General features: G+C 33.8%; 1 protein-coding gene and 1 long non-coding RNA gene across 3 annotated transcripts in view; one reads left to right on the top strand and one right to left on the bottom strand.

Moving 5' to 3' along the window:
* The window catches only part of LOC135321688 (uncharacterized), a 372256-nt gene that overhangs the window by 23705 nt on the left and 329734 nt on the right, over positions 1-18817 (top strand). Inside the window, exon 1 of one of the 2 annotated variants that reach the window (XR_010381663.1) lies at positions 3759-4444. The exons of the other annotated variant lie outside the window; for it this stretch is intronic. This is a non-coding gene — a long non-coding RNA (uncharacterized LOC135321688). Of the gene's footprint in view, positions 1-3758; positions 4445-18817 lie in introns of those variants that run through there. 2 annotated transcript variants of the gene reach the window in all.
* Positions 1115-11588, bottom strand: AGR3 (anterior gradient 3, protein disulphide isomerase family member). Its single transcript, XM_010984648.3, is given in 7 exon segments — positions 1115-1270; positions 1706-1770; positions 2008-2083; positions 2572-2624; positions 8490-8520; positions 8523-8552; positions 11480-11588. Coding segments are annotated over 7 exon segments (513 nt in total). The 3' UTR covers positions 1115-1121.

The following is an 18817-nucleotide window of genomic DNA, read 5'->3' as shown; positions in this document are numbered from 1 at the left end:
ATACTATATTCTCATGCTCAGGTTTTGACATTTATTGAAACACCATTTTACCTTCACAGGAATACTGCAAACACATTAAAAATTGAAATAGAAATGTTACAAAATCCATATACTTGCCCATTTAGTATTAGTCAGTACCCAGAAGGTTTTCTTCGTGACATTTGTCCTCTTAGGGATAATCCATTATAACTCAGATTGAATGAGTTTTAATGCTTTCTTCATGTTTTCTATTACTGTAGTAAAAGTAAATATATAGTTTCTTAGTGAATGAAGGTATCAAATGTTATAATCTATTAGCCCCTGAATCTACAATTGGCCAATTTAAATTAACAGCTATAAATACATGGGAACTTATCTGCAACATCAAAGAATATTATACTAAAAGTGCACATGTAAATTTAGGGATTAGACCATTCAGAGCTGGTGAATCAGCTTTCTTCTGTTAAACAGTTTTATCAACGGGGTTTTGAGGGAGTATCTATTTTATTAACAGATTATTTTGTATCAGTATCGCATAGTTCTTATTAGGCATAGTTGATAGTGATTATTGTAAAAATTAAACTCCCAAGTCAGAAGGTACCTCTTTGCTTATAAGCATTAAAGGAAGAGAAAAAGGTTTAATTATCAGTTTGAGGAAATCACATATGATACCAGAATGGACTGGCTTTCTTAAGCTCTGAATTTTTTTTGTATTTTTTTAATTGAAGTTTTGTCAGTTTACAATGTTGTGTCAATTTCTGGTGTATAGAACAGTGCCTCAGTCATACATGAACATACATATATTCGTTTTCATATTCTTTTTTACTGTAAGTTACCACAAGATACTGAATATAATTCCCTCTTCTATATAGTATAAGCTTCTTTGTCTACTTTATATATATCAAGGTTTAATTTTAATGTATACTCTGTTCTGTTTGGTGAACTTAACCTTTACTGACCATGAGAACTACTGGATATCCTTGTTTAATAAAAGGTACTCCAGAAATTACTCTGAGGTACTCCAGAAATTCTGATTTTGGTGGGAGGTAAGAGTTTGCATTTTAACCGCTAGCACCAATACCCACCCCAGTGACTGTGATGTGGGGATAGCACTGTTTGTGGAGAAGCACTGATGGAGGGCTTCACTGACCTTCTAACAGTCCAGTGTTGCTGGTATCACTGTTCAAGATAACTTGTGAATACTTACATAGCGATAAATCCTGAGGTTCATATGTGTATAATGTGTTCGAGTATCTTCCAGTTATATCAGCTCTGACTGTTACAGAAGGCTCTGCCAAGAAAAATAAAGTCAGTTATATTTTATTTAAAATGTCCAGAAAATCACTTTCCACTTACTCTGAAACAAACATTAAGGAAATTTATAAACAAAATCAGTTTTCATATATGTGAATTCATGATGAGTTAATCTGAATTCTCATTTTAGTGTGTTACAGCTCTCTGCCAACACAATTTAGAGAACTGTACTGAACGTACATTGGGATATTGACTTAATAGCATCAGTTAATTAAAAAGTATTTAAAATTTTAGCATTTATAATTTGCAGAGTACAGATACAATGGATTAAATGACTGAACTAACGTAAGCTATTACTGACAGGGTGACTAATGATTTCCCTTTAAAAAGAATAGTAATTGAACTAGCATTTAAAAATAAAGACAAGAAGGCTATTTTTTTGTCAATCTGATTGAAAAGACTACACAATTACCCACGAACACGAGTCTAGGCACATATTGCCCATCAGGTGATAAATTCTTATCAGTGGTCTCATGCTAGCAAAAGAAGAAGAAAATGAATGTTATTGGATTGGATTGTTTATAACATTGGATTTAAATGATACTTTACATGAACAAGATTTTCAGTAAATTGTATATTTGGCCTCTTAAAATTCTGTGTAACAGTGTATATTTACTAATACTTTATAGTTCTTTTGCATTAAAAATAGACAAAAAAGAGAACCAACTTTTCATTGAATTTTGATACTAAGAAAACATTGTAGAGGTCATGTACCATGAGTTCAGCATGATGAAAGTATTCTGAGCCATTTCTTGTATTTCGTTATTTTGGGCAAATGCTTTTTTTAGTGCTGTGGGTGAGAACGTAACGCCAGTTAGTTTAATTTTTTTTATTGTAGCAAAATTAAACTAGTATTTTGCATTCACTTACATCTGTAACTTGAATGTAAATTGTTCATTGGCCCATTGCCACTTTGTCTCTCATTGGAAAGCAAAGAGGGACAGAGTCTATCCAAAAAGACATCAAGGGATAATTGCATTGATGAAACCACTAGTTTTCTAATTTCATGTCATTCATTGATTCATTGATTAAAACAACATATTCCTTCAGCAGTTTTCCCACCTGGCTGGGAAGCGAGGGAGGAAGAGGGATATAAAATTCTAAGGGACATAAATATACTAGTAGATTGTTAACAGTCAGTGTAGTCTTTAAGCACCTTAGTAAAATGGTGGTATTCTAACAGTTGTCTTTTTTTTTTTTTAAATTGGAGTTGCCGAGTGCCTTCTTAACAGTATATAATCAGATCACTTTTCTACTACTTATTGGAGCAAAAATTACCTTGGCAGTATTGACAATCTTCCAGGTGATGAGTAAGCATCAATGGTTTGTTACTAAACACAGAGTGTGTGAAATTAAACCAAATGAATAACTTTGAGTCACAATGTACGGTGAAGTTAGACTTAAGGTTTTCATACTTTCAACAAGATTTAAAGGTAAAAATCTCAGATTGACAGATCACAGCACTGCAGTGTGTAGTGGTGTTACTCATAACATGGCCCCAGAACTGAAGCATCAGCCTTACCAGAAATGTAGCTCTCCTGGGCCCACTCAGTCTGAATCTCTGAGGGTGAGGTCCAGGAATACCTAGCTTAACAAACTCACCAGGTCACTCTTACGTATAGTGCAGTACAGTTAGAAACATCAAAGTCAATTCTGTCTCCAGAGATGAAAGGATGTTATGAATAAGATACTCATTTCCAGTGAACATCTGGTATGAAATTTTAAGAGAGTCAAAATTTTTACTTAGGTTTTTCTTTGTCTGCTTTCAGTTTTACAAAAAGGCTATTAGTATTTGACTATTTTCACTTCCTTTCATTCTTGTCACAACTCACAGAGTACAAGTAGTCTCAGTGAGAGTTTGCTCCCATATGTATTTTTCAGTGTCATTTTTATTTTAACTCTCTGAAAAAAGTTTTTGTGGTAACTAATTGACTTCCCTGCTCTTTAGCGTAAGAGAAAAATTAGAATGTTAGCTACAGTGAAGGATAAAATAATTGTGATTTGGATACATAAGATGTTTTTTAAAATATTTAATTTTGAGAGGATGCTGGGTACACGAAGAGATAGACTAGTGTCTATGTATTAAGCACAAATCTTTTTAAAAACAACAGAGGTAACCATGTGAAATACTTATTGAATAATCTTGTTTTAAATTTTAGTCTCAAAAGTGCTAAATAACAAAGTGAATTTTTTTTATTGAAGTATAGTCACTTTATAATGTGTATATTTCTGGTGTACAGAATGTGTCATACATACATACATACATTCCTTTTCATATTCCTTTTCATTATAGATTAGTACAAAATATTGAGTATAGTTCCCTGTGCTATACAGTAGAAACTTATTTATGAATTGTTAATAATTTTATTCAATTCTCAAACTTAGAATGTAAGTTAACTTTAGATAAGACTAAATCCTACAACTTACCTCTTAAAATTTATAACAAAGAGCTAAAATTGCCAACAACTTCACATTTACTGGTGAAAAAGCAGACTAGATACCTGATGAATGACATATCATTACCCCTTTTTGTTGGTAGAAAACTAAGCCTAAGAATACTTACTGACATTTTTTAAGAAACACATGTAGAACTTAGACCTCCTAAGCACCAAGTAGTAATCTTTCTACTAGATAACAACTCTTGCTCTGATTGCCTTAGGTAGATAAGTGTCCTGAGACACAGAACAGTTCAGGGCATGAGTCATTTCTGATTTCCTGAACTGCTCCCATTTCCTCCTAGCATGGCAGCTGGAAACAAGGACAGCTATGTATAGAGAAAGATACTGATGTAACTCTTGGAAAAACAATTTCAGCATCAGATTTTGGGGCAAGTGGAGTCCAAGGAAAAATCTATCAAGATCACAGAATACTCAGTCTTAACAGTTCAGCTTTGAATGGGCTGTTTAGACATGCAAACCAAGACAGTATTCTGTTGCAGGGGGAAAAGGAAGAAGTGCTTCTGTTTCTGGCTGACAGTGAAGTAGGGACGCCCGAAAAAGGACTCAGAAACTTTAGGCAGAGAGGCAGATAGTAAAATATTTGAGGTTTTGCAGGCTATGTGGTCTCCTTGTAATTGCTCACTTCTGCCATTATTACAGGAAAGCAGCCGTGGACAACGTGCAACAAAAAAAGTGAATGTGGCTGTGTTACAGTAAGACTTTATTTATAACGTGGAATTTGAATTTCAAGTGACTTTCATCTGTCACTAAATATTCTTCTTCTTCTTTTTTTTTTAATTTAAAAATGGAAAAATCAACCTTGACTTGTAGACTAAATAAAAACAGGTGGTCCCTGTTCTAAAATCTCATGAAACAGCACATTGGATTGTGAAAAAAGTGAGTTGAGAGAAAAAATTCTAGTTAGCTGTACTTCTGAGATGCCCTAAAATTAGAGCCTGCCAAGCCTGGCTGCTTCTCAGCATCATTTGGTGAATTATCGTTTAAAGTTCTATGTATTTTTCATTTAAAACTGATTAGAAATTCAGAGGGTTTAGAATTCAAAAGTTAAAAAGGTAAAAATTCTGGCATTCCTGCTTCCAGAAGTAAGCAGTGTTACAATTTCTTGAGTTTACTTCCAGAGGTTTTCAGGTCATGTAACCAAATAAGTATATGCATATGTATGTATATGTATATAATCCTTTTTTTAAAAATGCAAATATTAGCACACTATGCTTACGTATTTGTATTTTGCTTTTTTAGTGTAACGTTATACCTTGGATATCATTCCCTTGTGCTTCTGTATATTATTCCATTATCTGGATCTTTATTACTCTCCTAAAGATACATATTTAAATTGTTTTCAATCTTTTGTGTTTAGATTGTTTCTAAACATTTAGAAGCAGTGCTTTGATGAACATGACGTTATTCATATCTAATTTTGCATGTGGATGGGTGTATTGGTAATAAATTTTCAGAGGTGGAATTTCTCGGTCAAAGAGAGTGCACATTTGTAATTATGATGTATGTTTTGAAAGTGTATTCTTTCCATAGGATCTGTACCAGTTTATATCCTCTCTGGTAGTGTGATAGATAACTTTTTCCTCTCACTAAAACTGGTCTGCAAGCTTTTAATTTCTTTCATCCAAAAGGTGAAAAGAGGGAGGTGAACGTGGTTTTACTTTCTTAGAAAAAATAATCAACATATGATCCAGCAATTCTACTTCTGGGTATATATCAAAGGAAAGGAAATCACTATCTTGAAGAGGTATCTACACTGCCACGTTCATTGCTGTGTTGTTTAAATAGCCAAGACATGGAAACAATGGGTCTGTCAACATATTTGGGACAATATGAATGAACCCTGAGCATATTATGCTAAGTAAAATAAGTCAGAGACAAATATTGTATGATCTCACCTAGTGGGATCTGAAATCTAAAACAAATAATGCCCTCCCCACTCCCCCACCCCCCAAAAAACCTGAAACTCAGAAATGGAGAGTAGATTGGTGGTTTCCGGGGGTGGGGGTTGTGAGGATGGGGGAAATTGGTGAAGGTGATCAAAGGTACCCACTTCGAGTTATGAGTGAGTCTTGGGAATCTAATGGTGACCAGAGTTAACAATACTGTATTGTATACTTAAAGATTGCTGAGAGAGTACATCTTAAAAATTCTCACCACACGTACAAAGTTAACTATGTGAGGCGATGTGTTAATTAACCTTAATGGGGTAATCATTGTACAATATATAGGTATATCAAGTCATCGCATTGTTCACCTTAAGTTTGTATAATGTTAATATGTCAATTATATCTCAATAAAGCTGTAAAAAATAGTCTTACTCATGTTTAGGTTACTTACTTTTATTCTATGACCTATCCTCCATATCTTTTGTTCATTTTTTCTCATTGACTTACTGACCTTTATCTTAATAATTTGAGTTTTTTGTTTATTAGAAAAATTCACCCTTATGATATGTGCTATAGCTTTCTGTTTTTGTTTTTTGTCTTTTTCTTCTGCTTAAGTTTTTGGGTGTGTAGAAATTCACATAATGAAAAATATTTGCCATTTATTTTAGGATTTTTCTATTGTCCTTTTCCCCCTTCTTTTTACTTTGGCCATACTCAAGCTTAAAGGAGGTCTAGGGTAAGGCAGGAGTAGCATCTAGGGCTCAAAATTAAGTGCTTTATTTTTGCATCCTAGACACCCCTCATCCTTCACCCTAATATCCACCCTTCCCTACCCTAAGAATGTAAAGAAGTAACATTTTGCAATAGTATCATTTAGTACCTTAATGATTTCATTTAAATAAATCTTTGTAATTTATTTTGATATAAAATGTAAGGTATGGATTCAAATTTATTTATTTTTCACAAATGGCTATCAACTTCTCACTAACAATTATTTTACATACTGTTTCCCCTATTCCTGATTTTAAATGCCACTTTATTGTGTTTAATTTCTGTAGTATCAAGTTTTATTTCTGTACTCTCCATTCTATTTAATTCATTTACCAGTAATATTTTGTTTTATTATAGTTTTATAAAATATTTCATATTAAGGGCTAGTTCCCCTGATTTCTTTTCTTTTCAGAATGTTCCTATTTATGTTGGTTTCCATATCAATTTTACAATTGTTTCAAAAAATCTGTAGCATTCTATGGTGGTTGTCTTAAAATTTTTTTAAGTGTAGAGAGAATTGACATTTTTATGATGTTGAGTCTTCCTATCAACAACACAATATCCCTTCTCATAGGTTTGTAATTTTTTTCCTCAGTAGTACATTTAGATTCATATAGATACTGTACATTTCTGTCAGGCTTATCCTAGGACATTTTATCTTTGTTATTGCTATTTTAAATAAGGTATTTTATAAGTTCCTTTGTTTTAATTTTTTATATATAAATGCTGTTTATTTCCAGGTATTAATTTAAGCTCATCTAATTTAAGTGAATCTTCATACTTCTGAATACATTGAGCTGATTCTCTGGTTTTTCATGTACAGTCATTATCTGCAAATGAAGATTTTTCACCTTCTCCTTTCCAAGTTTTATACTTTTAATTTTTCTCATCTAATTATATTTGTTAATATCTTCAGAACAGTGTTAGTAATTGTGTTGATTAAAAGAATCCAACAGTGGGATACTTTAATTTGCTTTCCCAGTAAGCATGATGTTGGCTTTTTGCTGGACAATTATTTCCTTTTTAGATAAATAATAATAAATTAATAGATAATTTTTTAAAAATTCAAATATGGATTTTGCATTACATTAAATCCCTTTTTAGCATTTATGGAGATAGGAGATACTTGTGTGATTTGTGTCCTTATAAATTTTAAATTATTTTAATTAATAGATTTCTTAATCTTGAATCTTATGGCATTCTCAGACTAAATCTCACTTTATCAGAATATATTCTTTAAATGTTCTGCTGGCTGCTTTTTGCTAATACCTTGTTTGTTTTTTACATTTCTATTTGGAAATAAGATTATTCTGTAGACTTCTATATTTTTTTATTTTTTTTTAGTATTTGCCTAGTGTTGAGAGTGTTTTACTCAATTCTTATTTGGAATCTTTCCTTTTTCTTTAAAGAGTTGAATTGAGCATTCTTTAGATATTTGATACATTCTTGAGGCACTCTTAAAAATATAAGTTTCTCAGCTCCATCCCCAAAGATTTTGTAGATCTTCAAGGATAAAAACCATGTCACTCTTGGTCATTGAGTGTGAAAATAGTGCTTGGCACATAGCAATGGATACTGAGTAAGCACTTGCCTGACTGACTCTGAATATGGACTTCAAAGAAATCTCTCCTAATTGTTCTGATGATCAGACAGCCTTGAGAAGTGTTGCTCTAAACCAGTTTTCTGTTTAAGCTTGTATATTGCCCAAGAAGTGATGCTGTTTTATGTAATTTATATTCAGAAGTTTGCTTGGTGGATGTTAACAAGACTTGTGGTGATTTTTCAATATATAAATATCCAGTCATTACTGTATTGTATACCTGAAACTAATGTAATGTTAATAGGTCAATTATTCCTCAATATACAAAATGCTTGCTTGGGTAATTAAGAAATTAATACAAAGGTATTTAGAGCTCTTATTTACAAAAAAAAAATTCTAACAGCAACACTTAATCCAGACAGCATACAACATCAGAGCAGATTCTTACTGTATTTTTTCAAAAGCTAACATGTTAATTTTTGGCTCTTATATGAGGAGGTATCTATATCCTCTGTCAAAATTAACTGAGAGGTGTTTTACCTTTTTTGACAATGAAAGAGGCCTTCCTCTAAGTCTGCACCCAAGTGGTATCATCTCCCCATCCTAAAACAGAAGAGAGAAATCAGTGTATCAGCTCAGGACCACCAAAGAGTTCTGGAATGGGCACGTGATAAGCAGGTATCTATCTACAGATATTTAAGCTACCAAGCAGTTGTCTGACATGTGGTATAGAAGATACATAATTATAACTAGATAAGAAGAGATTGTGTCCTTTCAGATAATAGTGCTGAGATTTTTTGACTGTTTCAAATTTCAAGGCCTATGGTCTTGAACCCAGTGAATGTTTAATAGGTGCATTATGATTAGTGGTGATTGAAAGGACAGCTCTGGCCATGCCAAAGTTTTTCTTTTCAGAATGCACAGGAGAAAATAACAGTTAATCTTTGCATATCTTGTAAGTCTGTCAGGAATACTTTGGACTGGACTGTACAGTGTCCTTGAATCTTGAGTGCCAAGAGATGTTGATGCCTTCAAAGTTCATGAAAAAAAGATTTCAAATTTTGCACTGAATTTTAACAGGGAAAAAAATGTGGTATAGAAATTTCATGGTTGAGAGACGCAATGAAATATAGTTTAGGAAGCATGCAAAGGCTTGGAGGAGAGGGAAACAATACAAGAAGAGAGAGAACCCACTTGCCTTTAAAAGTGATACAAGTAGTTGGGAATGTATCTTACAGACAGAAGAACAAGATCATTGAGGAGAAGAATGCACAGAACATCCAGAAATATTTCAAAGTATTTTCAGGAAACGTCTTAGTCTACAGATGAAAAAGATTGACAACATCTTATGTTAGTTAAGTACCTTCACCTTAGCAGGAAGCCTTCCTATCTGTAATAATCCTGAAAGATTTTCTTTACAACTTTGCTGGACCACAAGTAGTAACTTCATGCCATATTTTGTATTAGATGAAAATTATTATAGAAACAGCCAGTGGGACTCAGCTCTTACTTAATTACCCTATTCTGTTGCAAATGTTATTTAATGCCAGAACGTCAGCAGTGGGAAGAGTTACTATTCTCTGCTCCTGTTTAACTTAGTTCCACAAACATTAAAGGAATATCTGCTGTGTGCCTTACTCCACTTAGCACTGGGTGTACACAGGTAAGACAGTATATTCCCTGCTCTTAAACAGTTCATAGCTTTGTAGGGCAGTCATACTGTATTAGTTATTTTTATACACTTTCCTTCATAATCATAGGTCAAAGGTGGTACAGAATTTAAACTCTCTGCAGGGTCTCTGTTCATTACTATAATTCATAATCCAGGACTGTCTATAGTTACTTGTCTTCTGAGGTTTTATTCATTTTCTGATATGTATTTATTGGGTACTTACTATATGCCAAGCATTGGGCCAGGTGCTGGGTGCAGAGCAGTTCTTTTGATTCAAAAGGAAGTTAAGGTTTTGTCAGTCATTTTTTGTTGTTCTTGTTTTTTATTACTTTTTTCTTTCAGTTAATATTCTCTATTTTCTCTTACATTCTCTCTATTTAAGTGTTTGGTGCTGCTCCCTGTACTAAGGGGCTTTACGTGCTGCTTGGTGCCCTGTACCCAAACTCCCTTTCACCCCCACCTTAAACCCTCATTCATTCTGAGCTTTATTCTCTCAGTTGTTTCCCATATGTCACTAGATGGTACAGTGCTTAACCACATGGAAACCAGTTCTTAATAATGGAGTTCCTAGCTGTTCTCATGCATCTTCCCTACTGAAATCATATTAACTGAATAGCAGGATCATCAAGTTGTTTAAAATTTACTGCACACAGAGTATATTTTTCATAAAATTCACTAAATAGTTTTAATGGACATTTGAAAGTGAATACCCAGAATGTTGGTACCTTAATTACAGTTAGAGTATAGTATTTAACTCAGCCCTCAAGGGTCTTTAAGGGCAATGACTAATCTGGTCTTTGGCACTTTAAGGCTACTAAGTTCATTGTTTTATAATTATTGTGTTTATGTATGGAGATATATGATAAATTATACTTAAGAAAATATTTCCCTCTTTTATTAATTTTACCAAAACTTACTGATTTTTTTAGATTGATATTTTCTATGATTTTTAAACTGAAGTAGAATTAATTAGCTTGGCTGAACATTGATGGGCAGTTGGCTGACACCCAATACATCTGTTAAGGAATGAATTAACTTGGTAAGAAAGTCAATATTTTTAAATTTGAAATTATGCTACAATTGGTGTTCATTTGTTTGCTCGATTCACACATTACCATTCCAAGTAGCAGTCAAGTATTTTTTGGTTTCTGCTACTTGTTTAGAATTAGTTGTGTGGAGACAACTGATTTTGTCTCCATTTCTATTACTTGGAGTTGTAGGAACCAATTTTGAGAATTTTCTTTATGAAATATTTCATTATAGATGAAGATACAATTGTTTCTTAGGCCAAAGTAAAACAGTAGGTACAAAATAGAAATATTTTCTAAACATGTAACCAATGACAAATCTAGATTACGTCCTCTAAAACTCCTGCAGCTGCTTTGTGGAGTCAACATGGCAAACACTTGTTTAACCAAAGTTCTTGGAGGATGAAGATAAAGTGTAATTTTCTGGGCATCCCAGTGTAAAATCATTCCAAATTATTTTCTTGCCTGAAAAATAGAGGACAGGGAACTGGAACAGATTTTCAGGGATCCTGATTACTTTTAGGATATGCCTGTGACATATCAATTAATACTATATTTGAGGACTCTGGTTACCAAAGTTATAAGCAGCAAAACCACTTCTCCACTATTTCTGTAAAAGATGCAGTAAATTGTTACTGTTTTTTCAGTTGTTTTTGGCTCACTCTTTAAAATTATTGATTGTTTCTGTTTTGGTTTTTTCCCCCTATTTTAAAGTGGTATATAACCCCTACTTCAGTGGATTGAGTTTGCTTTATAACTAGTCTATGGGCAAGAGATGAGGAAGTATAAAACAATCCAAATGACTGAGTTTGGAAAATAGATTACAGTACCTCTTGAGAGTGTCTGAGGAGGTCTCTTTTCCTTTTTGATTGCAATGGCAAGGTTGGAAGAAACCACGATGAGTAAAAGGCAGAGGGCCAGAGCTGAGTGTAACATCATGTCTTCTAGAGAATCTCTCAGAAGAAGCTGGATGATAGGAAAAAAAAAAGTTTTTTTTAAAATCCAGTATGTTACTTCAGGCTAAGACATTTGTTAAGAGTTAGACCAAACCTATGGTGACACATGGCTCTGCTTGTGTGAGTTGACATGGTAAAACCACCTAGAACTTTCACATTTTATTTTGAAAATATTTTAAAAATACAGTGAACTCAATAAATGTCCCCTTGATGAAAAGCCATATTCTGGGTCTCCTGGGAGCAATAAGTTGAAGGCAGTTGAAAGAAAACTGGCACCCAAAGCCTGCTTTTGACTGTATTCTGGCACTCACAGCACTAGTAAGATCATGTTGATTTTAAAAGCCTTGCAACTGCTAAATGCAATGGAAAGCTGACGTTTGTCGTGCATAAAGATTCTTTGCCTTTTGATTCTTCTTGATCTAATAGGTTAAAACAACATTTTAATTCTATACCAAGATAGTAAGATTAGGCATGAACAAATACTGCTTTAGTTGAATTCAGAGGAGAAGTAGAATATGGAGATTTCTTGTTCTTCGGTTCCTCTGTAGTCACTTATCTTTCTCATCCTTCCATCATTTACTCTCCCTCAAAAGGCTTAAGTTTACAGCTCTGCCCTATTTAACAATAATTCCTTTCATTTTATCTTTCTCTTGCTAGCAGTGTATCCCTTTGGTCCTCCGGTGAATTGAAAATGGTGGGTCTGGTCCTATTTAAATTACTTTCTTTCCAAATCTGCAGGGTACCCACTTTTTAATGTCTTGGAATTCAAGCATTGAAAAACCCTGTTAAACAATAACCATGGTGCTGATAAGGAGTGCAGTTTAAGTTCATATAACTTACTAATACCATAAAACATTGATTGCAGGATGCCATTTTTTACCTTACGGACGTCACCTTGGACCATAACAAAGAAACAGACTGGACTGAGACAAAGAAAGGGTAGATTTTAGTAGGGAGTAAAGACAGCTGAATCTGGATCACCAAGTCCAATATGTGGAGGGCAGCCTCTGTCAGGGTGAAAGTTGCAGTGGAGAAATTGAAACAACCGTTTAAGGCAGGGTCTTAACCTGGGTCCAGTGGTCTCCTAGAAGGTCTATAATTGGGCTACCAGAGTCTCAAAAATCCCTGAAATTGTATTAACATTTTATGTGCCTTCATTCTCTTTCCTGGATAAGAGAGTCCCTAATTGCCTTAAGATTCTTCCAGGGATCTCTGAAAGTACAGAGTTAAGAGTGAGAAAAAGTTAATCTAGAGGATATATTAGAAGAAGTTCTCTATGATAAAAACAGAGATAAGTAGGTAGAATTTATATCAAAAGAGAGAAAGTGTAGCTTTACCATTTTCCTATTTTAAAGCTGCCAAATTTAGAGTGAATAGGAAATGATTTTTTTTTTCACATTTTGAATTATGTATTATTGTCAGGGTGTTCTACTTAAAATCAAAATACTTGTTTTCTGTTTTACATTGATAAATTATAAAATAGATATTAAATATATCCTATTTCAAAGCCAGTCAACTTACATTTTTTTATTTTGGATGAACATTAAATTTCCCTAGGAAATAGAACATGAATTATTTATGATCTTCTAGTATCAGATGTGTGAGTTAAGCTACTTGAGGGACACAGGTAAGTATGACATGGTTATGGTCTTGGAGCAGCTAACAGTGCACTCCAGAGGCAAGTAACTAAATGGCAACAATAGGTATTATAAACACTGGTAGTTAGCATTTTCTGACACTAGTATTTTCCTTTTCAAAAGTAACTTAACGTAAGTAATTTACTGAAAGTATTACATACTTATAATGTATAAGGGAGGAATAGTTAACTTTCAGCATAATTTTTAAAGGATCATTCTTGGTCAGTGTTAGTTTATTATATCATTTATCTAAGTAGAGAATAAAAGTATGAAGCCAGCAAAGGATATATAGTTTATTAAAAGAAGAAAAAAAATTTTTTTTTCTGTTTTACTGAAGACCTCACTTTTGAATAGCAATAAATTGATCATTTAAATATAGCAGAGCTTGATCACTAAGTAATCTAGAAATTTTGCTTGCTTACCTGAACTATTAAGTGCTCTTGCTGAAAGTATTCTGGATGTTTCTGGTTTAAAAATGGGTGTGGATTTATAGGTGCACATGTGCACTCACACAAACACCCCTCCCACCCCGATCTACAGCCCCACCTGGATTGAAACAAGAGCACAGTCCACCTGCAAACTTACAAAAATAGGCTTGTCTGAAAAATTCGTACTTCTCTCCAGTTCTCATGCTACACACACACAAAAGACTCTTCTCTCTTTCTCTAAATTAAGATTGAGTGTCCTCATAAAAGGAGGCCAGATACCATCTTTGTGCTTTTTACTCTTCCACCATTTACTTCCCAAGGTAATTTAATGTTTGGCTGGAGTTCAACACCAAAAAAAAAAAGTGGGGGGGCGGGAAGGAAGCAGTATGAATGTAGGAACTGTGTGCACCATTGTTCTTGATGAAAGGTCAGTGAGGCTTGCAGATTAGATACAAAGCAAATATTCCTAAAGTTAACTCTGTTTACAGGAACATAATTAACAGCTAAAGAGATCAGTTTTTTTTTTTCCAAGAGAGAAAAAAATAAAAATGCTGCTTTAACATTTAATACTTCTATAATTTGATGACTTGGTATATATATAGTCTTCTTTATAAAATCCTTTACCTTACCATTGCAAAAAATAGGAAACCAGGCCATTAGATAGGTTTATACTTAGCTAATAGATTTTTCAAATGTTATAGTTAATTCGTGATTATAGTAAAACATTTTTAAAGTGTGAAGTTGTGTCAAAACAAAAAGTAAAATTCTCTTCCCTTTTACCAGTACTGCCTTGTCCATGATCACACCACCCGCAACACACACACACACACACACTCTCCCGCCCTTCCCCACCCCAAGTTCTATTTCCTGGACTTAATTACTGTTAAAGTGATCTAGGGCAGGGTCACCAAATCTGGCCCTACAGTCCGAGAGCTAAGAATGGCTTTTACATTTTAAAATGGTTGGGGGGGGGGGAATAAAACTAATCCTATTTTGTGACAGGTGAAAATCATGTGAAATTCAAATTTCAGTGTCCACAGATAGGACTACAGGATGGAACACAGCCATGTCCATTTCCTCACGTGTTGTCCACAGTTACTTCTACATTCTAATAGCGAAGAGGATGGAGCACTGAGACAGGGACCGTGTGGCCTGCAAAGCCTAAAATAATTCTGTTGGGCTTTTTACAGAAAAAGTTGGCTCGTCTTTCATCTAGGGTATTCAACAATTTTTTTCCTTCCTCCCTCCCTCTCTCCCTCTCTTTTTTTTTTTTTTTTCAATTACCCATTATATTAATCAATGTACTGCCAGAGTGGAGATGGTGTTTATCTTCCTTCTGATATTAAAGGGAACATGCATCTGGTATTTCAACCTGAGATGTAGTGCTGGTTTCATTTGCTATAAGAAAGTAGCTATTATTCCTATACTACATATCTTCAAAGCAGGAATGTTGGATTTTATTGCATAAAGATGGATATATGTATACAGGAGAGTAAATGTATTCATTTTATGTAGTAAATTTATAGTTTTCCTAGTGAATCTTCCCTGTGATCCAGAGATAAGCACCCTTTAGCCTGGTTGTATTATTCTTTAACTGTACTACTGAGTTGTATATTTTTTTTATTGTACTTTCTTCCTTAGATAGGATTCTCAAAGGGAATTTTCTTTGGAACATGCTATTCAATAGAATCCTTCCTGCTGGAGGTTAAGAAACTTGACCTACAATTTTAAACTTTAAATCCAGCATTTATAAAGCAAAGAAATAGCTGGACAGTGATCCCTAAGTTTTCCTCTTGAAGAGAGTGGGAAAGCTTTCACCTTGTTCTTGACTGGTAATGGTTTATAGAAAAATCTCAAAATATTCTGACATCCTTGTTAAATTCCTTGCATATTATCTATATTAATAGGTGGTAAGTGAGAATGAGTAAGTCAGGTACTTAAGGGGTAGTGAAATTAGTTTCCAAGGTGTCTGAGCTGATCAACATCATTGGTTCTTTCCCACTAGTGTGACCATGTAATACCTTCTCTACACCAGGACAACTTTGAGAGTAAAAGGTAATAAAAGCCATTAAAATTACATAATTTTTTGTAATATTTTGAAATATGTATTTGTCAGCCAAAATTGGTCTTTTTGTATAATGGATCACAGATAGTTCTTTTAAAGATTATTCTCAAAAGTAAAAATCTTTAAAATATATTTATGTATATTATAGCAAAAATTTAAAATTATTTTCTATATATATTAATGTTAACCAGTTTCTTAACTGTACTTGTCTCTTATACTAGGTGGCTAATATTTTTCTGAAGATTTCTCTGGTATTATTGGTCTTTATTTTTCAATGTGATCTTGTATTTATTTTTTCATAAAACTGCCTGTAATCATCTTCCAAGTTGTCCTTATGGTTAATATACTTGGAATTGACATCAGATTCAATTGATACTTCCCTGTAGACCATACTATTTTTGATTAAGAAAATACTCTTTCTGTAGTTTCTTGGTTACCTGCTATATTTGAGGAAAACTATTTCAATAGAGGACAATATTTTTAATGTTATAATCTACTTTAATCTTAATGAAAAATCTCATATACTTTAATTTGTTTAAAATCACTTCTACAGAAAATTTCATAAGATGAAACATGCAAAATAAGTTATTTTTCTTTGATTACTTTAAATGTTTCATTGAATTTCCAGGCTACAAAATTGTAGGTTTTTTCCTATTTTATTTTATTTGGGAACAGAATATACATTTGTCTAATTAAGTAAAGACATTTAATAAGTTGAGATAGTCCACACTTGGGATTAATTCTTTCAATGGCAGTGACCCATATTTTTATAAAATTAATAGGTCACATAAATCATAAATTGAATTTAGGATTAGAATTACCTATCCACTTTGTGTGCACACATGTTTGTGTGTCCATCTGTCTGTTTCAGTTTGACTCTCACTGAAAATATATTAAAATTAAACAGTACAAAATGGTCAACAGTGGAAAGTAGGTCTCCCTTCATCTTCCAATGTGTGAGGCTCCTTCCTAGAGCCAATGATTATTATCAACTTCTTGAAATTTCTTCTGGAAATTTTCTTTATATTCAAGCATGTTCCTGTTAATTTATTATCTGTCTGTCTATCATCTCTCTATATTCTACATAAAACGTTTATTTTGAAACAGATGGTGCCATTCTATCGATATATCTGACCCCCCTTTTTCATTTAATAATACTGAATATTGTACCATATCAGAAGAGGGATTTTTGAAGCCATTCAGTAAATGAAAGAGGAAAAAATATCCTGTAGAGAATGTTTATCCGTCTTTATTTTCTAAATCCCATAGAGGTAAATACTTGTTTTAAAAATACTGGTTTCTGGAAAAAAAAAATCTTTGGTTTAAAGGAATAGGTACCTCCAGAATTTGTTATTGAGCAGTGTTATTTTATATCAAATATTTAAAAGCATGGTGTTTTTATAAGCTTCTCACATTCAGTGGCTGCAACCTACAGTTGCTTGCTCTGTCAAGAAGGGTTACATCTCCCAATGCAAAATAATGGCCCTTTCATTTCCATTAACCATCTAAGTCCCTGAACTTTCAGGATACTACACCTAAACACTTGGTAAACTTATGGTATTTTTACAATGTAGATATAAGTGGGATTTATTCCTTGGAACTTGTCTGGTGGGCTATGTAAGATTAAGTAGAATTATGGATGTAGTATTTTGGATTAGAGATTCAAGTTCTTCAATTAGGCTGTTACCTGCAGCCTGTGAGGGTAGCCTTTTCCTTTTATCCATAAAAATGTTCTGATGCTTACAAATAGAAAAGTATTTTTCCTCTGATGGAAGGAGATCAGGGACCTAGACTGGTCACTGAGTTTGCTCAGGTCCTGTTTAGGGACAGCCTGTTTTGGAAACTGTGGGTCGGGTCAAGCTGAAGTGGAGTGTGCTAGGTTGGGAGGCAGCCATGGAAAGTCTTCAGAGGGATCCAAAAAGAGTTTGCCAGTGGATGAAGAACAGATACATAGAGTGGGGAAAAGCCAGAGAGTCACAGAACCAGGGGAAAGAGAGAAGGAAAAGTGTGGGTCGGGGGGAGGGTAAGCAGGGGCAGGGCTCTTGGAAATGCTGAGACAACCGGTTCCATTTAAAGGGCTGGAGAGAGCGTGGCTATGACCTTTTTATCAAGAGATTAGAGGAAAAAGAATCTTAAAACAGCAAATATAATGTTCATAATGAGATAAATTTGAGTTTCAAAGCTTATGATTTAATCTGTAAAAATGAAATTATATTCATAAGCTGCAGATATGAAAACACCAAGACACAGAATAAATTATATTCTAGGAGGATTATACATCTTTGTGTATGACTTCAATAGATAGTAATAGAGGACATAGCACTTTCAGCTGATCTGCTGCTTCACACAGCCAGGGTGAACCAAGTCAGGGTTCTTAGGGGCTAAATACTGCATGTACAGAGCCACAATAAAAATTAATGTTTAACAGCATGTTTCTATAAGTCAAGTAAATCGTATATTGTAATTATTCCTTGTGCTTGATGAGTAACGATGTACTGGCAGTCCTCAGTCCTGCTAAAGCCCTTCATTCATCCTCTGTTTTGTTTCAGATAATGCAGGATTTTAATTTCATATTTTACATTTGCTTCTATCCCTTTTACAGAATTACTGAACTAAATACTATTGGTTGCTTACTTAAGACTATTTTTCATTCACATAGGCTTCTTTCCTGAAAGACACCGATTTAGTTCAGATGTTCCCTTGTCTCTGTGCTGCTGTATATTTTGGGGAGTTGGGCCTCATAGCAGCCACAAAGGGAAATCTTAATTAGTATATCACTGTGGTTTTCAACCTGGGGACATTTGACAATGTCTGGAGACATTTTTGATGGTCACAACTGGAGAGAGTGCTACTGGCATCTAGTGAGTAGAAGCCAAGGATGATTTTAAACATTCTGCCATGCACAGCTCCCACAGCAAAGAATTAGTCAGCCCCAAGTGTCAGTAATGCCGATGTTTTAACACCTGGTCTATCTTAACCCATTCATGATGGTCTGATTCTAAAACAGTGTTGCTTTAAGCATGAAAATGTGGTATGATTCTGGCCAATGAACTATGAGGGGAAATCTAAAAAGTTTTTTTTC

Source organism: Camelus dromedarius, chromosome 7 (genome assembly GCF_036321535.1).
Source record: "Camelus dromedarius isolate mCamDro1 chromosome 7, mCamDro1.pat, whole genome shotgun sequence".
Taxonomy (NCBI): Eukaryota; Metazoa; Chordata; class Mammalia; order Artiodactyla; family Camelidae; genus Camelus; species Camelus dromedarius.
Note: the sequence above shows the minus strand (reverse complement) of the source record. Positions and strands in the feature narration are given on the sequence as shown.